This window comes from Armigeres subalbatus, chromosome 2 (genome assembly GCF_024139115.2).
Source record: "Armigeres subalbatus isolate Guangzhou_Male chromosome 2, GZ_Asu_2, whole genome shotgun sequence".
NCBI lineage: Eukaryota > Metazoa > Arthropoda > Insecta > Diptera > Culicidae > Armigeres > Armigeres subalbatus.
In genome coordinates this window covers 198,715,833-198,738,633 of record NC_085140.1, presented here as the reverse complement: position 1 = coordinate 198,738,633, position 22,801 = coordinate 198,715,833, and the positions used below count along the sequence as shown (strand labels likewise).

Sequence of the window (22,801 nt, the reverse complement as noted above, 5' to 3'; positions counted from 1 at the left end):
GGTAACCGGCTTTCGTGACTGCACTGAAAACCAAAACTACCCAAAAGTGGGTTGTTTGCACTCAAAACCGTGGTTTGGGCCAATAACCCAAATTTGAGTAAAATGACTTTTCTGGCACTACACGCTTAGCTCAATTAACCTATTTATGGGTACTCATTTTACCCATATTTGGGTATTTCATAATTTACTCATATTATGGGTGAACTATACCAAGATTATTGGTCAAATTCACCCATATTATTAATAAAGAGATTTTACCAATATATGGGTAAATAAAACTACTCAAATTTGGATGAAATTTTTTTATTGTGATATTCTTGTTTTTGTCTCTGAAAATTTCAATCAGCTCCTGAAGATTGTTATTTGATTTCATGGATTAGGATCATAATCCACTAAATTAATAACTATTAATGGTAAGTAAATACAACCTGGTTGGTTAAAAAACGATTGCATAAAATACATTCATCTAGGTAATGGGAAAACCGTCATATCCCTGATCCCGACTGAGCTCCCAAGGAACTTTAACAGCAGAAGGCTATAACCCAGCTGCGCACCCGGACTCTGGTTTGCTCTTCCTTCTCGAAGCTCAACTAACCGCCAGCCACTGTACTTGTTCTAATAATAAGTAAGTTTGTTCTTGTCATAAGATGAGTATTATTTTTTATCACTCCATTACTTAATGTTATACTTTACAGATAGTCATATGATCATCATCATCATCATAGGAGAAAGAAGTCCGCTTAGGCTCTGAGCAACCAAAAATGTCCAGAAGGATGTCTACAACGGTTCCGGCTGGTATCAGGAGTGGATCCTGTTGTTACTGGTTCAAAGGATGTTTGAAATCGGACTGTTGGATCTAAACTGCTTAACGCCAGAACAACGGTCAATATTTTGTATTGCTTCCGGTGACGCTGAACAGTAAGTTAGATATATCTATGACGGCATTTATTAGCGCACGGTGTTCAGAATTGTTTCCCATCATTTCTGTTGCAGGACGAAAATTCGACATTCATGGAAACAGCGGAACAGCGTGGTCTTGGGGCTCTCATACATCAAAAACAATCATTTGGAGAGAATGCCTAGCCCGAGATCTGGACTAAATCTCCGATATATTGTCACCTGTCAGCCACGGAATATTTTCCTCCATTTGGATGATTGATCTGGCATGGTGTGCGCTTGTTCAGCGAATCCTGATTATTGCTGACATTTTGATGGCAAGTGCATTTTGGAATTCGCCACCCGATATGCCGAATATACTGTTAATACCCGGATTGATTCCACTCCGACCACCATGACTCCAGCCACAACGTTGCGGGGATTTTGTTAATATGTATGTTATTTATCGTATTATTAACTTCCATTATACTTAAGTTAGTTGATGCCAACAGTTTATGTAAATTCAAATAACGATGATGTCACAAATAAAATTAAATTGATTTAAAATGAATTCAATTATATATTAATATTGTGAACGAAATAAAAATATTTTCTGAATTTAAAGCTGAAAAAATCACCCACATTTGGGTGAAATTCACCTATAAATTCTTTCATGGTGAACTACCCATATATAGGTAGCCGCCATTTCACCCATAAATACGTATGTGCACTTTTTGGGGATTTTAGGTACTCTTCACCTATATTTGGGTGAACTGAAGTAAGCGTGTAGGTAGTTTGCCTTTAATCCCATGTACACGCTTAGATGAGATTACCTAAAAATAGATTTTTATTTTACCTAAAATTAGGTAGTGGATGTTTACTGAAAATGTCGATAAAAATTAACGATAATAATCGTTGGTTTTTACCGACTTTTGAGTATTTGACGATTTCAGATTATGACGTTAGTTTTTACCTAAAATTTAATAATTCTGGACTTTGTCAAAAAAGTTTTTTTTTTCTGCTGCCTCTTTGTTGTGCAGATCCATAAAATCTCCTGCAATCGCTACACAGCAAAAAGAAATGTAATGTACTCCAATGTAATTCATGCTATGTACCTAAATTCCTATGTAATAGGATTTTTCAGATGTATCTTAGCATTCATTTCAACACAATATTACATCGCTCTTCAAATTACACATAAATAAATTCGCTTTCTTGAATACGTTGTTTTGTGTGTATCTTTACATAAAAATAACATCAATATTACATAGATAAAAGTGCAACCCATCGATTATAATAACAATGTGCGAAATTACACAAAAAGAATGTAAGATCACATAAAACGATTATGCAAATTTAAATCTAGCAACACTGTTCATCCGCTTTGCGCATGAATGTTCCGTCAAGAAGTTTTCGAAGTTGGAAGTTTCACAACGCCAGTCCGCCATCTTTCGCAGCGCAGTAAATATATTTCTTCAAAATGATTTTAATGACTGGTAATATATTATTTATTTTTTGTTCTTAAGATGTTTTCTAATGTATTTTTGTTTGCAGCATTATTAAAAAATCTGGAATCCCCCACGAAAATTAAATATTCGGAATCATCGATATGGGAGTTCTTTTGTGCAAACATTTGAACGGAAGGTTTCCCAAATTGGGCCAAATAGGAAGAAGCAAACATGTCCAGGCCGTCCTGTTCCTGTATTTAACCGATGCCCAGCCTTGCGGCACCCAACTGCGGTGCTGCAAAGATGAGATGAGGCCGGATTCCACCCCGTTGCAATCTGGAGAAAATGGTTTATCCTCGGGTGGCTTTGTTCTCGTTCGTCCGGAAAATTTCATTCCTTCCGTAATCCCGTTGTGCATGCATTCGTCTTGAAAATTAGGTAATAATCTTTTGGTTTTTGTTGATGTTTTTTATTTCTCATCCCCAACTACTTTCTAGAAAACACCCAGCACGATTTGTTGGACTCGGGACAGTATCACAAGGATGGCACCGGTCGTACGGTTGGTGGCACAATCTTCACATCTGCGGGATGGATGAAAATCAGCTGGTGACTATTTTACCATTCATCTAGTCCAGCACTAGGTAATATTGTTTTTGAAACTAGTCCGGAATTTGCGCAAACAACGGCGTCTTTACCGTTCTGAGTAATACGCACAATTTTCTCACTTTGATAATGAACGATTTTAAGTGAAGTTTTAAGTTCAAATGGGTCGCCGTCGTTCTAAGACCGTCAAGAAGGTAATTTGTGAGAAATAACACTCGGCGGAAGAGATCTCCGCATGAACATGCCCTACGCCCATCGTTACCATTCCTACCAGGCCCCTGCCGGATTTGAGACACATCTTGTGAAGCACACCCACCAGTATCCGGAAGTGTCCGCTCTGGAGCAGGACATTATCAAATTTGATCCGAGATCAACTGCCGTGTCCAATATCACGGCAGTCAAGGAGCAGTTGGACTTCAACAACATTGTCGTCCTGGTAATGAAACCTTCCAAACAGGGTTACAACCGACGCAACTAAGTTTGTACAACATCTTGATTAAGTCGGGGCACAATCTATAAACATCTGTGCAAGGAGAGTATTGTATTGTATGCAAATAGGTATATAAATGAGAAGGAATATTTTGCTCGCGGCAGAATCTTGCTGTGGAACGAATGACATATCTTTAAATTGTCTGTAGTAGAACAGAATCTGAGGCAGAACGTTATTGTGACCACCGAGGAGTTGTAACTCCCAAGGTGTTGGCCGATCTACAGGGTGTTTGTGAAAAACGCTTGAAGTTGGAAGTCCGAAGGAAATCCTGACGGGATTCCGAAGAAAATCCTGACGGGACTCCGCAAAAAATCTTGATGGGACTCCGAAGGAAATCTTGACGGGATTCCGAAGGATAGTCTGACGGGATTCCAAAGGGAATCCTGATGGGATTACGAAGGGAATCTTGACGGAGTTTCCAAAAGAATCCCTAAAGGATTCCGAAGGAAATCCTGACAAGATTCTGAAAGGAATGCTGACGTGATTCCGAAAGGAATTCTGACGGGATTCCGAAGGGAATACTGACGGAATTCTAAATGGAATCCTGGCAAAATTTTGAAGAATATCCTGACGAGATTTCGAAGGGAATACTGACGGCATTCCAAAGGGAATACTGACGGGATTCTATAAGAAATTCTGACAAAATTTAGAAGGGAATCCTGACGAGATTTCGAAGGGAATCCTGACGGGGTTTCCAAAAGAATTCCTAAGTGATTCTGAAGGTAATCCTGACGATATTCCGAAAGGAATCCTGATGGGATTTCTAAGGGAATTCTGACGGGATTCTGAAGAAATTCCTGACGGGATTCCTTGTGGGATAAAAAACGAAATCCGATGGGAATCATTACAGGATTTCGATGTGAATCCTTCCCTAGTAGCACACATGTATCACATAGGTTACTGCAACTCATATGTGACCAGATTTGGTCACAATAAAGTTGCTGCGACCATTTTTGTCTGACTTGTGTTGCTCGGGTTACGAGATTCTGAAGAAAATCCTTACGAGATTCTGAAGAAAATACTTACGGGATACCAAGGGGAATCGTAACGGAATTCCAAAGGGAGTCCTAACGGGATTTCGAGGGAAATCCTCACGGGATTCCATGAGGAATCCTCATGAGATTTTGAAGGGAATCTTTTCGGTACAGGATTCCCGAGGAAATCTTAACGGGAATTCTTACGGGAGTCCTGTGGGAATCTTGACGGGATTCCTGAGGGAATCTTGACGGGATTCCTGAGGGAATCTTGACGGGATTCCTGAGGGAATATTTACGGGATTTCGGATAGAATCCTAACGGTATCCCTGAGGGAATCCTTGCGCGATTCCTGAGGGAATCCTTGCGCGGTTCCTGAGGGAATCCTGATGGGATTCCTCAGGGAATCCTGATGGGATTGCTCAGGGAATCCTGACGGGATTCCTAAGGAAATCCTGATTCTGAAGAAAATCCTGACGGGATTCCGAAGGAAATCCTGACGAGATTCTGAAGGAAATCCTGACGAGATTCCGAAGGAAATCTTGACGCGATGCCAAAGAGAATCCTGATAGGATTATGAGGGGAATCCTGACGGGATTTTAAAGGTATTCCTGACGGGATTCCTTGTGGGATTAACACTTACGTACATGACCCCCAATTTCACATAAAACTTAATTTTCAAAATGATGGTTCTCAGCAGTCTTGCATCGGAATTTGGTTCTGTTTTCTGCAATCGATCACAAAAGTCCTATAGTTTCAGGGACATTGGTCATCGTTTTGAAAATGGACATGGTTCCGGAGATATTGATGGGAGTACTGGGGTAACCTCTTGGTCCGGAAAATGGCCACTGCCTGATCAAGCCGGAAACACGTCTTTCGACGTGTCAAACTTCATGATTTTGCAAAACAAGCTCGGCGGAAAGTGTTCTTTGGGTATTTTGTCCATTTGGTCACATTCCGGGATGCCCTGGAATGCTGGTTCCCTGGAAGGAGTGACCACTTTTTGATCATTACTGAAACCTGGCTTGCGACATGTCAAACTTCATGATTTTGCAAAACAAGCTCGGTGGAAAGTATTCTAAGGGTATTTTGTCCATCTGGTCACATTCCGGGATGCCCTGGAATGCTGGTTCCCTGGAAGAAGTGGCCACTTTTTGATCATTACTGAAACTTGGCTTGCGACGTATCAAACTTTATGATTTTGCAAAACAAGTTCATAGAAATGTGTTCTAAGGGTAAGGCTTGTACGCGACAAAATCTGGACACCTTTAAACACGTATAACTTTTGAAAGAGCTCATCAACGAGTAAAATATTTCGTAGATTGATGAATCTATGTCTGTACTTTCTGAAAATATATTTCTTATGAGTGGTACTAGTACGTAGTGAATAATGGCGTCGAAGGAATTGCAGGTTCGGAATAAATTGTGTGCAGTCGCAATTGAAATTCGGGTCTCTCGATCCAGGAAATGACTAAAAACATTTTGTTTTCATGTGAACACTGCTCAAAGCGTTTTAAAATTTGTCGATGCTTGTTCGACAATATCTAAAACGCCAGAGAGTGGAACAAAAACGGATTTTATGAGCCACCAGAAGGATACGAGCTCGAAAGAAATTCTACTGAGGATGCCAGATCATTCGGCACGTATTATTTCTTAGAAAATTCAAATGTCATCAAGTTTCGTGCATACATCGAAGCATCGATAAGGAATGAAGCCATTTGAAGTGAAAAACGTACCGAATTAAACCAAGAGCAGTTTATTTTTATTTTTAAAGTTATGTGTCCAGATTTTGTCGCGAACAAGCCTTATTTGGTCCATCTTATCACATTCCGGGATGCCCTGGAATGCTGGTTCCCGGAAGGAAGTGGCCACTTACTGATTATTACTGAAACCTGGGTTGCGACGTATCAAACTTCATGATTTTGCAAAACAAGCTCGGCGGAAAGTGTTCTAAGGGTATTTGATCCATCTTGTCACATTCCGGAATGCCCTAGAATACTGGTTTCCTGCAGGGGGAAGTGGCCACTTTTTGATCATTACTGAAACCTGACTTGCGACGTATCATACTTCATGATTTTGCAAAACAAGTTCATAGAAATGTGTTCTGAGGGTATTTGGTCCATCTTGTCACATTCAGGAATGCCCTAGAATACTGGTTCCCTGGGGGAAGCGGCTACTTTCTGATCATTACTGAAACCTGGCTTGCGACGTATCAAACTTCATGATTTTGCAAAACAAGTTCATAGAAATGTGTTCTGAGGGTATTTGGGCATTCTGGTCATATTCCGGAACAATCTGAAATGCTCGTTCCTGGGGGATCAATTCCGATCAATTCCGAAACCTGGCTTGCGTCATATCAAACTTCATGATTTTGCAAAACAAGCTCAGCGGAATGGGTTCTGAGGGTATTTGGTTCGCCTGGTCACATACCGGAACACCCTGGAATGCTGGTTCCCTGAGGAAAGTGGCAAAATTTGGATCAATAGAGAAACCTGGCTTGCGGCGTATCAAACTTCATGATTTTGCAAAACAAGTCAACAGGAATGTATTATGAGGTTATTTGGTCCATCTGGTCACATTCCGCGATACCTTGGAATGCTGGTTCCCTGGGGGAAGTGGCCATTTTTTTTATCAATTCAGAAACCTGGCTTGGGCGAGTCAAATTTCATGATTTTGCGAAACAAGCTCAGCGGAATGTGTTCTGTTGTTATATGGTCATTCTGGTCACATTCCAGAACACCTTGGAATGCTGGTTCCCTGGTGGAATTGGCCAATTTTTGATCATTATAGAAACCTGGCTTGCGGTGTATCAAACTTCACAAGTCCAGAGAAATGTGTTTTGAGGGTATTTGGACCATATGGTAACATTCCGGGATGCCCTGGAATGTTCGTTCCGTGGGGGATGTGGCTACTTTTTGATCATTACTGAAACCTGACTTGCGACGTATCAAACATCATGATTTTGCAAAACAACCATAGGAATTTGTTCTGAGGGTATTTGGTGATTTTCGATCATTACTGAAACCTGGCTTGTGACGGATCAAACTTCATGATTTTGCTGAACAAGTCAATAGAAATTTGTTCTGAGGATACAGTCAAACCTCCATGAGTCGATGTTCCATGACTCGATATCAACTCATGGAAGCAAATTATGCCATATTAAAAAATATTTTCTAGGCTACTCTGATGGTCCCTTCAAACAGCTTCCCAAGGATTTCCTATTCCACATCTCGATATTTCCATGAGTCGATGGTCCCTTCAATATCGACTCATGGAGGTTTGACTGTATTTAATACATTTGGTCTCATTCCGGGATGCCCTGGAATGCTGGTTCCCTGGGGGATCAAAAAGTGGCCTCTTCCCCCAGGGAACAAGCATTCCATAGCTTTTCAGAATGTTTTCAGAATAAATTCCTATTGACTTGTTTCACAAAACCATAAAAGTCGTCGCAAGCCAGGTTTCAGTAATGATCAAAAATTGGTTACTTCCCCCGGGGAACCAACATTTCAGGGCACCTCGGAAAGTGACCATAATAACTAAATACCCTGAGAACAAATTTCTGTTGACTTGGCTTGCAAAATCATAAACTACCCAAGTAACCATGAAGCTGTATATGCTTGTAGAAAATACAGCCCTAAAAGTTGACTTAAAGTGGAAAAGGGCAATTATAAGACCGAAATAATGGTTCATTACTTTGGCATGTTGAAATAAAGCACCAGTAATGCATCGCTGCATTCGTACTGCTGATTTAGAGTATCGTTGTCTGACAGTTGATAAATAAATGCAACAACACATCGTTAAAACAGATCTAATGCAATTAGCATTTAGTATGCCGATTTGTGATTGATATATGTGCAATATTGTAATGCTTGGTGTTACTTGGGTAGTATACGTTGCAAGCCTGGTTTCAGTAATGATCACTTCCCCCAGGGAACCAGCATTCCAGAGCTTTTCGGAATGTGACCAGATGGACCAAATAGCCTCAGAACACATTTCTTTGAACTTGTTTTGAAAAATCATGAAGTTGGATACGTCGCAAGCAGGGTTTTAGTAATAATCGCAAAGCGCGGCCATCTCCGCCAGGGAACTAACATTCCAGGGTGTCCCGGAATGTGACCAGAATGACCAAATACCCTCAAAACACATTCCGCTGAGATTGTTTTGCAAAATCATGAAGTATGATACACCACAAGACAGTTTCCTTAATTGATGAAAATCATGAAGCACAGACAAACAGACATAACACTCTTGAAATTTCCATCGTTCACTGATTTACTGGTCAATTCAAATAATCATTAGTTGGCCAATCGATCACTCGTGGCGCGCGCATCGTTTTTGCTCGAGTTTGACGTTTGCTCACTACCGCCATCTGGTTCGTGATTTGCCCAACTAATGGAAATCAACAGATGTCGATAGTGTTTGAACGACGATGAATTTGATGAGTAAATGTTCAATGTGTTATGTCTGTTTGTCTGTGCATGAAGTTTGATTCGACGCAAGCCAGGTTTAAATTTTGATCAAAATTTTGCAGCTTTCCCCTGGGAACCAGCATTCCATGGTTTTCCGAAATGTGACCAAGCGGACCAAATAACCTCAGAACACATTTTGCTGAGCTTGTTTTGCAAAATTATAAAGTTTGACATGTCGTAAGCCAGGTTTCGGAATTGATAAAAAAAAATTGGCCACTTCCCCTAGGGAACCAGCATTCCAGGGCATCTCGGAATGCGACCAGATGGATCAAATACCCTCAGAACACATTTCTATGAACTTGTTTCGCAAAATCATGAAGTTTGATTCGTCGCAAGCAAGGTTTCAGTAATGATCAAAAAGTGGTCACTCCTTCCAGGGAACCAGCATTCCAGGGCATCCCGGAATGTGACTAGATGGACAAAATACCCTTAGAACATTTTCCGCCGAGCTTGTTTTGCAAAATCATGAAGTTTGTCATGTTGCAAGCCAGGTTTCAGTAATGATCAAAAAGTGGCCACTTCCCCCGGGGAACCAGCATTCCAGGGCATCCCGGAATGTGACCAGATGGACAAAATACCCTTAGAACATTTTCCGCCGAGCTTGTTTTGCAAAATCATGAAGTTTGACATGTCGCAAGCCAGGTTTCAGTAATGATCAAAAAGTGGCCACTTCCCCCGCGGAATTAGCATTCCAGGGCATCCCGGAATGTGACCAGATGGACCAAATACTTTCAGAACACATTTCTATGAACTTGTTTTGCAAAATCATGAAGTTTGACACGTCGAAAGACGTGAAAATCCTGGGATTCGGAAGGAAATCCCTCTTGAAAAAAAAGATTCCCTTCAAAGTCTCAAAACAATTCTCTTTGGAATCCAAAGGGAATCCTTCTGGGGCTCCCAAAGAATTCCTTTTTAGAATGCTAATAGATTTTTCTCGGATTCCGGAAAGATTTTCTTTGGAATCACCAAAGGTTTTTTTGTTATCCAGAAACGATTTCATTTGGAATGCCTCTATTCCTTTAGAAAACGTTTAAGGCTTTTCTTCGAATTCCAAAAGGATTCCCCTCGGATTTCCAAAAAAATTATTTCGTATTCTCAAAACGATTCGCATCGAAATTGCAAAAGAATTCGATTTGGAATCCCAAAAGGACTCATCTTGGAATCCCTGAAGATTCCCATAAAATCCCATAAAGACTTCCTTCCGAGTCCCATAAGGACTCCCTCTGGAATCTCATTTGCATCCCCTTCAAAATCCCATAAAGACTCCCTTCTGAATCCCATAAGAACTCCCTTTGAAATATCACTACGGTTCCCTTCGAATCCGGAATGCTTAGAAGGATGCCCTTTGGAATAACAGAATGATTCTCTTTGGAATCCTGAGGATATCTTTCCGAATTTCAGGAGTATACCTTTTAAAATCTCAGAAGGATTGCATTCTAAATCCCAGAGGGATTCGTTTCAAAATCCCAGGATTCTTTTCAGAATCTCAGGATGCTTTGCCGAATCCCAGCAGAATTTCTATCGAAATTACAGAAGGATGTGCCTTTCAAAATTCCAGAAAGTTGCCTTTCGGAATCCCCAGAAAGATGTTCTTCGGAACCTAAACATCTATAATCGCTCATCACTAGCCCTACTGAACTTTTTTTTCTCGTTTTCAGGCTTTGACGTCGTCCAAGGACACCGACTTCCGAGCTGCTCGGCTATGTAGCTTTCCCCAGTGGTAACTCATCTGAAACCTGCGAGTTTCGAGTGAGAAGCTCCTCACCTCTTGCCGGATGTTCACGATGACTCTCTGCCATAGCTGGCATTGCCATGACATTTAAGAGCTGCGGATAGACCGATCAGGTCAGGACATAGAATCAAAGTAGAGTCGACGAATATTGTCACCGGTGTGTTATTGGCCAATGGTCAGTGAACTCAAGCATTCTAAGAAAATCTGCTGAATTGCACTGTGCCGGATGTATAAAAATCCCGATCTGTATTATATTTATTATTCTGGTTTAATTTCTATGCAATAGATAAAAGAAATATGAGAACAATAACATTTTATGGAAATTCAATGAAAATAAATAATAAAAACCGAAAATACCATGCTAAGAAAATTAATTCACCAAAATAAATTTATTCAGCACGACGCATTACGCACAGTTTTACATCACATTTATTTACATCGCATAGATTACATCATATTATATATTACATCGTAAGAAATTACATCGCTCTTGTTTATTACACAGCAAGCTCTCAAGTACATCGTGCAATGTAATATTCAACAAGCGATGGATTCAACTGGTTGCAGCGATTTCGATGTAATATTCAACAACTTTTTTTGCTGTGATACTTCACGTTCCTGCTACTGTATTCGCCAGGCTAATTTATTTAAGATCGAAAATTGACGGTAAGTGGTCGACTGTTAAGCGCCAATTTCCGAGGCTAATACAGGAACTTTCGTATATTTGCAGGAATCCGGAGAATGGTTTCCTGGCATCATGTTCCTCCAGTTGGCCGTTCAAGCATGCGCACATCTATAGCTGTGAGCACGAAAACACTAAGGCCCTGGAAAGTCATGAAAATTTCCCACCCGAAAAACTCCTAGACTGCAGCAGGATTCGAACCCAATAAGGTCTGTTTTAAGAGCGCAATTTGCATTGATTTTTATTACTTATTGCTTATTGAACTTCCATTTCTACAGATAACACTGAATCAACAATTTGATGTCACAAAATTCGGCTCGCGGACATCCCTTTATCCTCGGTTGCGCGCCACGCTCGCCAAGTTTTTTTGCATCTTATACCCACGTAGCTCGCTGCATCTCCTGTTGTACCACCCGGATCTGATGCGAACACCATCTATGCAGGATTGCTGCGTACATAATTATTGCAACGTTTCCTGCGAGCTCGTCGTTTCATCGGCACACATCGTTCCCGAATACTACGCGTGTTTATCATTCTCCAATATTCTAAAAGATTCTATACGTAAAGGACTACAAAGTGTTTTTCTATATGGTACATTTGATATGATTGTGAATTTTCTTTGCCCATGGTTGTGATAAGTTCCGAAGTAAGGAAAGCTTTCTAAGACAAATAATAATGTAACAAATATATCATTCCTGAAACTGTACCGCCAGCATTGGCACTGGTACATCTCTAGCTCTCATATTCATCATATTTAAAAATAAAAGAAATGCTTGGAAGAACTGTTTTTCTTATTAACAAAACACTGAATAAAAACCTAATAATAGGTAATTTTTAACATTTTCACGAAACCAAAACAAACAACATATACCTATTTATCGGTAAAAAGTAACGTCCAAAAATCGGTAATTTTTAACGATAGTTCTTGTTTACAACCATTACCTAACTTTAGGTAATCGATGATTACCTAAATCTTACACTAATAAAAATCCACACATTTTTATTGGCAAAAATCTAAAGAAATTTACAAATAAATTTTATGTGTGCGTTAATAACCACCCGCTATAGGAGAATCCACATAAAGGTTATTAGTTAATACCGGTTATGTGTGTTTCCACATATACGCTATGCAAATTCACATAGCCGTTATGTGGGAAATGCTATAGTCAAAATTTATGTGTGCCACACATAATGGATATGATTGGATTTTTGTCAGTGTAGGTATGTGCACTTTAGTTCGATTATCGGTATTTTTTACCGACTTTTAGATTATTCTACCTAAGCGTGTAAACAATTTACCCAAAGCTGAGTTTAATTTATCCAAAGCGAACCTTAATCAACCCAAAATAGAGAATATTTAATTTACTCAAATTTGGGTTATTGGGCTGAGCAACCTCGGTGAGGTGTTTGCATCTTGCTCTAGTTTTAATAGCAATCATGGGAAAAACAGGGAAAACTACCCAAATTTGGGTAAATTTTTTCTGCGATATTCTCATCAGTGCGTATTGACCAGTGCAAGATGACGTAGGTTGACAGTTCACAGAGCTTGTTTACAGGGACTTAGTCTCTGGAGCAGCTTTCGGAAAAACTGCTTTGCGATTGATTGAGAATATTGATGTCTTTCGTGATTGATTTATGGTAGGAATTAAAGCATATCACTAGAATATTCGGATCAAAATGATTTTGAGCGAAAATTACGGATTTTTATTTCCGGCTGATCGATTTTAAATCTAACACCCTGTAAACAAGCTCTGTGAACTGTCAAATAAGTGAGGTTAGGTCAAGATCTTGCATTGGTCTATATTGAACTCAAAGTTTGGGTTGATTTATCTGTCCGTGTGTCTGTTTCGTGTATTTATGTGGTGTAGGTTTGTTCAGTCAGAGTAAATATTCTTTTTTCTAATTACATTCCGAATAAAACGATACCGTTTAATTTACGCTATTTATAAGAACAAACAGATTCATAAGTTCGTCATGACCGAATTCAATAATTGTCGACTATGCTTGAAGCTGGTTCCGGATCCAGTCACTGCTGCTAATGTGTACACCAAGTTGTCTGATGGTATTCCGCTGGCGGAACATTTGGATACGCTTTTTGATGTTTTGGTAAGTTTTTTTCATCCGAGTTACGCTATCCTAGGCGATAGAGCTGATAAGTCTTAAATTTTTATCAAACAAAACCGTAATTTTCTAATAACTGCTCATGTTTAGTACGTATTCTTAGACGAAATTGATAATTTCTTAATTATTTTATCGATTTTGACGATCATTGACGTAAATAAGGAGGGGAGAGGGCATGGGGTCTAAACCCCCTGGCTTTTTTGTGACCGTATACGTATATTATAATATAACCGAAATATAACAATTCCACTTAGATTTACTTAGATTTCATAAAGCAATGCACACTGTGGAAATCCGATTTCAAAGGTGAAAAAAATTGATAACTTTCTTCACGAACAACTTGCAGAAGAGATCAAGGGCTTATTCGAAAGGGAATTTCGGGAAATTCGAATTTTGCAAGGAATTCAGTGAGTTCTGTTTCATGGACATGAAACGTTTGTGTATGTAGTTATTGAGCTCGTTTTGCCCCAATGTCCAATATATCACAAGTTTTCAAACTATTTGTCATTTTATCTCCAAGGGGCCATCCAGAAACCACGTGGTCATATTTTTGAAGATTTTCAATTTTGGAGTTCGGATCATTCGATTTATCCAATTAACCAAATTATGAATGATGTATGATATAATATCCCATTAGGTCCATTGGGTTGATATGACAATTGTTATTTGTACAAGCTACTACACTGCCGTTCTACGCATAATTGTCCCATGTACATAGGAAATCCCAGCAAACATGGGACAAATATGCGTATGACGGCAGTACAGACTTTTTAGTTAAAAAAAATTATGTTGAGCTTTTTAATGGAATGTCTTTACTTGTCATAAGACGAGTTTGTACCTTCCCATTTAATTCCACCACTTGATTGTACCTTGACAGATACGTATTTCGACCTCAACAGTAAGGTCGTCTTCAGTGTTTCGTACTTGACTCGACTTAGGTTATACAAAACTTTTAGGTTTTAAAAAACGTCCTGGAAGTCGTATTGTTTGAACTACTTAATCATCCAAGTCCGTGAACCCAGTGCTTCTAAGGCCCTACAAAAAAGGCATAGTCATTGTGCAGCTTGATGTTGACTCAAGATAATGTTGGGTACCTTGTCTCTTAGATCTCATGTTAATGGAAATTAGGATCATATGCTTATTTCATCGGATTGGGTACATACCGATGATGAGGACATTACAAATGTCATGATCGATCACCCGAGAAGTCGTGGGCTGAACTTGAGAGCAATCACTGGCTTAACGTTCAGGATGACCCATCTTATCTGAGTGTTCAGAATGATTCAAACATTTCAACTTCATTTGCATGCTCTTAGAATCGAAATCTTCCCAAAGTTTCGGATAACTGAGTTTTCAGGGTCAGTCAAATTTGAGCTCCCATATTTTTTTCTGTAAAACCAATATCTAGATGAACAATTTTACTGAAGAAAATTGTGGTCTAGCTCTCTTTTGTGATTTAATAGACAATCTAAAACGCTGGGCATATATGACCCATCCGTCCTGAAAGGGTTGAGATTTGTTTTGGAATTCAATTTCAATCGTTATTATAACACTATTTATTACCTAGATTGTTTTAGGAATTGGAGTGTTTTTCTGGAACACTGCCACTTTTTTCATATCGCCGGGTTCTTCTTAGTTCTAAGACCCTTTTATGAATTTAAAAAGCATTTTATTTAGATTTTCATGTTGATTTTTAAATGCAAACTTCTCTATGTCATAACCTTTTTCATACGCACTACTAGAATTTTGTGCATTATTGATCGAAAAATTTAAAATGCACCTAAATGTTCTAATTAGGCATGTATTGCTTGGATGAATTTTAAATTCCAAGATCTTCCTAATTTTCAAGAATAATTATTCTGGAGTTGCAAGGAAACCCTTCAGAATAGTTAGAAGAAATTCTTCGAGTCTCCACGGAAAAATATTAAGTACTTCAACGATTTTTTTTTCGAAATTCTGTGGAAAAGTTCCTAAAAAGGTTCGGTAGAAATTTTGAAGAACTAGAAGAATCCGTAGAAGGATCTTAAATGCATATTTACGATGAAAATTCCAATAAACATCAAATTCCGAAGAACTTCCGGTATAAATTAGAAAAAAAATCCAGCTTACTTTTTTTACAGAATCTCTAAAGATTTTTTTCAAAATCCTGGGCAAATTTAATGAATCTTCAAAGGAAATTCTTCTAAATTTCCAATGGAAATTTTTTTCGTTTTTCAAAAAATATTCTTAGAAATTTTCAGCAGTTTTTTTAATTTCCAAAAGAAATTATTTGGAATATACCAAAATATTTCTGATGGAAATTCCTAAGAGAAAATCGATGAAAAGTTCATCTAAAACACCAATAATGAATTTCCCGATGATATTTCGATGTTTTTACAAGTGGAAATAACGAAAAAAATTGCACTTTTGTAGTACTTGTGAAGGTTGTACTTTAGAAGCAATTCCAATAGGAATTCCTTAGAAAATTAAATCAAAATTTTAAAGATTTTCTGATGTGAAAATTCCTTAAAATTTTTAAATCATTTCTTGTGCTTCTTTGCATGGTAAAGATTTAAAGCAATTTTTAGCTGAACCTACAAAGAAATCAAAATGACTTTCCGAAGAAGAATGAATTTCCCATGAAATTTTGGAAGAATTTATGGTGCAAATTAAAAAAAACACGAACCTTGTGAATTCTAAAGATTTATTCTTTGAAAATCCAAAGTATTTGTTGAAGATAATCCATAGACTCTTCCGTGGAAATTCTAAATAATGCCTCGAATAAAAAATATTTGGAAAATTAAAAATGTGATAGAATTCACAAAGAGCGTAAAAATTTCATTTCAAAATTCCAAATTTGAAAACAAAATCCAAAAACAAAAATCAACGGTAATATCAAAGTGTTTCATGTGGCATTAGCTATTTAATTTCTCATGAAAATTCAGAAGATTTTTTCTTGAAAAATTTAGAAGTCTTCTTCTTCTTCTATGGCTCCATATTCCAACTGGAAGTTGGTCTGCTTTTCAACTTAGTTTATTCTTTTAGCATTTCCTCAGTTATAAATTGAAAGTTTTAAATGCCAGCAATTGTACGATTATATATCTTGTGTAGCAAGTACGAAGGATACATTATACCTAGGATGTCGACAATGTTTGACACCCGAAAACATCCTAGACAGGAACGAGAATCGAACTCGTCATCTCCGGATTGGCAATCCTATGCCTTTGGTCGTAAGGCTAACTGGAGACTAAACATTTTGAAGTGCACTCCCAAAATGTTCGAAAAACTTATTTTGAAATGAAATAGAATTTCTGGTGAAGATTCGGAAGAACTTGTCGAAGAAATTCATTAGAATGTAAAAAAATATGAAAATATGAATATTTTTTCCACCGAAAATTATATGTATTTCCCACGAGACTGTTTTGAATTTTCAGACAGAATTCACATAGAATTTTTTCGGCATTTACACTGGCGATATTTTGTTTTTTTTCATGACCAATTTGTAGCAAAATTTACAAGCAAAATTTTCCAGAGAAAATTGTTCAAAAACATTCTGAATGCTAGCACTTTATCAGGATTGTATGAAGTAAGGTCAAAGTTTTTACAGGAAATTTTTTACTGGATTTTTCCTGAATATCCACAAGACATTCTTTTGAAGATTTTTCTTGAATTATTGTAAAAACATGAACAGTTTTCAAAATTGTAGCTGTAGTCCGCTGATGCAAAAGTGTCGGCGGCGTGATGCCAAAACCATCTGCGGCGGAATTTTAAAAAAATATTTTTTCATTTTTCTTTCCCAATTTTTTTTTTGGTGAAAATTGAGACTGAAACGCAACCTGCTTTTTCGTTTATTTTTTTTTTTATGGAAAAAGGATCTAAAGCTAAGTTGGCCAAATAACTCAGATATGCATCGGCGTTGCGACCGACGCTGCGTTACCGGGTTTTCTCGATGCTTAATGCTAAATTCTTTTTAACACTGAGTTGAAAAGACGCTACGTGGGCATCGGCCCTAAGATGCGCTTTGCGTTTAATGATTAAATCATTAAATTTTGATGATTTGTATTTTTTACACCGCTATTGTTATTTACCAAAAATTTTCGTGTTAAAAAAAACCACGTGGTTCGAGAGCAACACCCCCCCTCCCCCCATGTGGCTTATCGTGGTCATTTTCCAAACCCCCCCTCCCCCCCTATATGACCACGTGGTTTCTGGACGGCCCCCAAGACATTGTTCTAAAATTGTGTTTATCTCTTCACTTTGGATCCACAGAAGGGCACTACATATATTTTGCTGGTAAAAGTTAAAAATTTATTGAATTTTTTGGTCAAATAAGCATCAAAGTGCCTTTTATGTGCAATTTTCATGTATTCTGTAAAAATAGTAATATTTACAGGTAATTGTTGATTTTATTGTCCCAAAGTGTTGAACAGATATTGTCTGGGTTTCTTCATTACGTTCGATGAAGCAAATTCAATGTTTCATCTGTGAAACTGCTATGACTTTACGTCCGCCCGCGTCGTTCAAACATTATCAATACCAAATTCTCAAAATGACTATTATTTGCTTTTGTAAACAAAGATTCAACCGTCGATTTGTTGAATCTTATAGCACTCCCACGCAAACCAACACTATCAATACATAGATGAAGGCTAGAGGTGCGGTCACGTTCCAAGACGTGGGTAGGACAAAAACTGAATTTCAGGGACATTCCGGAGGTACTCTCGGATTTCAAGAAATTTTTGCGGACATCATCGGATAAGTAATAAAACTCGCTATGACTAATCATTACACTTCCAGAGTTCATAGATCATTATTATGGATTTCTGTATTTTTTAAAATATTTAATGGTTTCAATCAGTTATCACTAGCTTCTAGGAATTCGAACTTTTAGCAATCTTCAGAAACATCACTATGGTCTACCAGTAAAGCTTATGATCGTCCAAGAATCTTTCAGGGTGTTCAGTACTATTTACGGGTTTTCAGAAATCTCATGAATAATGATACTCCGAATTTCCTCATAGGCTTGCTATCACACATCACACATCCGGATGTGCTACAATCATTATAAACTACTTCATATTTGCATATTTCTTGTTTAGTTCAACTTTCGGAGATGAGCTCGGCAGTCTAGTGACTAGTGACTACCACTTATGCCTTATAGACAGTTTTTTTTTTTGTATTTTTTTAGGAGACTTTCAGCCCGAGGCTGGCTCATCTCCGGCATAGACAGGAGTTCTTCTGGAGAATACATCACATAATGTGGCATAGACTACATCACTTTTATAAGTGAATCCTTGATCTATTCTTCTGTTGCAGAAGTATATTCTCGGTCTCTAGTAACATTTGAAAAAAACTTCACACTAACATTTCTTTCCTTTCCCAACTGACTGGCGCCGTTATTGATCTATATTTTAGCGTTATGAATCGTGTATATCCAGAATAGGTGGTAAGTCCCAACCATCATTCACTTGGATCGTAGCGCAATTTACACCAGTTCTGATAAGTCATAGTGATTTTTTAAAATATTATTTATTGAGTTAACTTAATTTAGAGTTCATCACTAAAGTCACGGAGAAGCAAACATTGACAAGTACAGTCGGTCTAAGCTAAATTAAGCTAAGCTGTATTATATCATCGTTTAGATATTCAACTTTTGTTTAATTCACCTGTCGGTCAACAATTTTATGGAAGAGCACAAACTATTAGATACTTCAAGACTTTTATGAAAATCTCAATACATAATTGAAACTTTTTGGAATAGAAAGCATTCCGCATTGACTCTGAGGTGCTTTTCGGAATAAAGTTCTCCTTTATAATCCCCGAAACCTCCACGATTGCCAGTTTAACCTGTGATAAACTTTTAAACAACTCTAGCATGATTTTTGAAAACGTCGTATGTCCAAATGAGAGACTCTCTTTTATTACGCTCTCTTTCACTAATATCTAGTTTTGTATTTATTACAACATTTCCACGTCAACAAGCTGGACAAAGTTATTTTCTTCAGATCTCGGTGAAAAAATCCTATGTAAATGTTAGCATGGCTTCGTAATAATCCAAAAAGAAAGTAAACAAAGAGAGCATCTCTTTTGGACTCGACGTTTTCAAAAATCACGCGAGAACTGATTAAATTTGAAAGGTTTAATAAATCTCGCTTAACTTTTCAAAAGGACCTAAGTAACATTTTTTTTATGAATTAATTTGAACAGCGCAATCAACAGAACAACATGAAAGCTTTTGATTGCAGTATTCAAATTAATTCATGAAAAAAATGTTACTTAGGTCCTTTTGAAAAGTTAAACGAGAAATCTGTAACAAAAATGTACAGTCTAATTTACTCCACATGGCCATTCTTGCCAATAAATTATTTTGCTGCAGAGAACAATCAGAATTCATGTTACCGTGCTACATTACATAGTTCAATGAGCCGTGAAGCGATAGATGTAAGAATGGGAAATTTTTGATGTTATGACCATCAAAGTATTTCATTTATTACGCGACGCAAAAAACACACTGTTTGAACACTTCCCCTAGGTCATTCAGCAAAATGAAGCCATGTAACTACTGTTCTGATGTTGGTTTTTCATTATAGCACCCAAATGAGTGTTATAATGAATTTTATGCAACCCATTTGAGTTGCATAATATTCATTAAAGCACCCATTTCATTGGTATGGAAAAGTAGGCCATTTTATCACTCAAAAACGAGCTGTAAAACAGACATTATGATCAGGAATTGCAAAAAATGTATTTTGGCCATAACTTCTGAGCCCATAGTCCGATCTGACCAACTTTCAATAGGAATGGGACAGGATTCTGCGTGGAATGCAACTTGTTGCGAAAAAATCGGTTGAGGATAAGTGCCTAATAAATGAGTGAGTTTTTTATACGTGTTTTGCGCACAGACATACTCAGACATCACCTCAATTCGTCGATCGGTATATACACTATGGGTCTCCGGGCCTTCTATAAAAAGTTCATTTTTGGAGCGATCATATAGCCTTTGCGTATACTTTGTATACGAGAAAGGCAAAAACTATAAGGCCGAATGATCTACATTCTATATATCTAACCTTTACTTTTTATTTCCCCCCTAAACCAGGTCGGCGATTACAGTGACGGTGATGCTTTGAAACTTGTATGCAAAGAATGCGAAGGGCAGATAATCAAATGTGCCACTGGTAATGCTACCGTTCAGGAGATCGAGGAAATCGGCCAAAGATTCCGCAGCATGGAAGGCAACGCCCGAACGTTCATTCGAGGGCAATCATTGAAGATTGGCAACAAATTGAACGCATCAGTAAATTCACCATTTGGAATGAGCACTCCGAAAGCGGCGACTGTGCAGCCTGTGGTATCGGCTTCGACAGGAAAGAAGCGTGTCGCTGAGGATGGCGATATAGATTGGTTTCTGAACGAGCAACCATCTAGCAGCGGAGCAGTACGAATAAATCGTTCTCAGAAAAAGGTTGTCGTTCGCGAGATTCATCTGGACGAAGAGAGTGATGACCGCGAAACGGTGATTAAAACGAAATGCCCTTTCTGTAAGATGGTATACGTTCGACATACGGCGTTGGTTAAACACGTTGAGACGATCCATCCCGAGAAGGGAGTGAAGTTCAAGGCGTGCGACTATTGCAGCCGCAGTTTCCTGAATGCTTCCGAACTGAAGGCGCACAAATGTCCCAAAAAAAGAAGCAGCGGTGGCTGGTGGGGCTGGCGCCGCCGAGGATGGTGGTGAATATTCTTCGGGCATGTTTCAAATTGTTTGAATTTTATTTTCCGAAGCAACGAATTAATTTTACTTTAATTTCCCATTGAATTTGAACTCCACGCTATTGATTTAATTTTCAATGTTCTAAATAAAACATTGACTGATTTGAATACATAAATGTGTATAATAAAAAAAAATTTAAAAATATTTCATCATATCATCACAAGCAAAAAGACTACGAATTTGTTGCCTGTCGTATGCAATTCCGTCGTCTAGTGGCATTGAAGAGAAAAGAGACTGAATTCCTTTCAATGCTTGTTATTATATTTCCATAAAGATGTGCGTTTGGACATGCGCTTGAGATTTCACTGTACACAAGTGTCGTTACTTTTATTTGCAAGTTAATGGAATCAACTATGTATGAAAGAGGTGAGCCAGCCAAGGGCTGAAAACCTCTATAATAAAGAAAAAAAAAACTGTATGACAAACCAGGAGCCTCATTATGTTTATAGAGTCGAGATGCGCAACAAAACCCTAGTAGCTTCTTCTTCTTCTTATTGGAATTACATTTCCCACTGGAAAATTGCCGCCTCGCTGCTTAGTGTTCATTCAGAACTTCCACAGTAATTAACCGCGAGGTTTCTAAGCCAAGTTATCATTTTTGCATCCGCATATCATAAGGCTAACACGATGCTATCTTCTTTATGCCTAGGGAAGTCCAACCCGAAAATTGCCTAGACCGGCACCAGGAATCGAACCCAGCCACCCTCAGCATGGTACCTACGCTAAGAAAAAAAAATTAAACGCTTTTATGACCGTTTTGTCTACCGGACATAGGTTTAAAATAGCATTTTTAATTTATTTTAGTGTACTATTCCAGGATCGTTATTATGAGGTTTTCTATTTGGTATGCTTAAAATTTCTGAGTAGACACCTTTACTGGTGTATATGAGGTAAGATCTACCACGACTACACTGTCAGCTACAGGCAAATCCTAACCCAACGAATACCTTCCTCATTATCCAAATCCGTGGTACTTATGAAAGTGTCGCTAAGTCGGTGGCCTCTTGTTAAGAGTACCACATCAACACTTCCTCTCCCTAGTTACAGTGAAGATGGGTGTGGCCATACCTGGGGGCCGTAAGACCTTTTCAAAGCATTACTCCTTTTTGTGGTTTGAAAGAAATGTTTCTATTCTGTAATGATTTGGATACAATACAACCAAAAGCGACAACATCATGACTACAATAAAAAGCTTTATGAATCTGGTGGCTTGCAGTTGAAAATAGTTTGTGGAGCTTGTACTGATGGTGAATGGTGAAGAAGAGTAAATGCCAAGGATGTTCATTGCACGATTTACCGTTATGCCCTCGTCTGTAAGAAAATGTAATGTTTTGAACATAGGGATGATTATAAAATTTTCCTAAGAAGTCAGAGTAAACATTATTTGCTTGCTAATCTCAATGTAATGGAGATGGTAGAAAACTCTAGCTTACCAAGATCAGATATTTTTGATCATTGCCTTTGTAGCTACAGGACAGGAAAACCAATCCGATTCAGTTCAGAGACAATTTGCAAGCACTCACGAAGATCTCAAATTGGTAATTTTGGTTCAACTTGACTCACTTGTTTGTACATCATGAAAATGAAAATGAAAATGAAACTTGACTCACTTGTTATTTTCTTGAGCTGGCTCAAGAAGATGATTCATTAGCT

The 22,801-nt window shown here is 38.1% G+C and overlaps 1 protein-coding gene and 2 long non-coding RNA genes across 5 annotated transcripts; all 3 read left to right on the top strand.

Moving 5' to 3' along the window:
* Positions 1-319: 319 nt before the first annotated feature.
* On the top strand, positions 320-1,412 carry LOC134215729 (uncharacterized). Its single transcript, XR_009980286.1, has 4 exons — positions 320-413; positions 471-625; positions 696-918; positions 994-1,412. It is a non-coding gene; the product is annotated as an uncharacterized LOC134215729 (long non-coding RNA).
* Positions 1,413-2,428: 1,016 nt separating this feature from the next.
* Positions 2,429-12,045, top strand: LOC134215728 (uncharacterized). Of its 2 annotated transcripts, none has more exons than XR_009980285.1 (5): positions 2,429-2,762; positions 2,822-2,965; positions 10,519-11,258; positions 11,323-11,483; positions 11,553-12,045. It is a non-coding gene; the product is annotated as an uncharacterized LOC134215728 (long non-coding RNA). The 2 variants fall into 2 exon arrangements; XR_009980284.1 differs by having other exon boundaries at positions 2,822-3,363.
* A 1,070-nt stretch (positions 12,046-13,115) lies between these two features.
* Positions 13,116-21,500, top strand: LOC134215727 (uncharacterized). 2 transcript variants are annotated; one of them, XM_062694857.1, is made up of 3 exons: positions 13,121-13,157; positions 13,225-13,380; positions 20,474-21,500. In XM_062694857.1, exons 2-3 carry the CDS (start codon positions 13,249-13,251, stop codon positions 21,110-21,112), a joined length of 771 nt encoding a protein of 256 aa, XP_062550841.1. In that variant the 5' UTR covers positions 13,121-13,157; positions 13,225-13,248; the 3' UTR covers positions 21,113-21,500. The 2 variants fall into 2 exon arrangements, with proteins under 2 accessions (XP_062550840.1, XP_062550841.1); XM_062694856.1 differs by having other exon boundaries at positions 13,116-13,380; positions 20,474-21,498.
* Positions 21,501-22,801: the final 1,301 nt, after the last annotated feature.

Excerpts from the sequence above, each read along its gene's own strand:
- LOC134215727 (XM_062694857.1), top strand. The coding sequence starts at position 13,249 with ATGACCGAATTCAATAATTGTCGACTATGCTTGAAGCTGGTTCCGGAT. Across the intron at positions 13,381-20,473 it reads ATACGCTTTTTGATGTTTTG|GTCGGCGATTACAGTGACGG; the intron begins GTAAGTTTTTTT and ends CCCCTAAACCAG.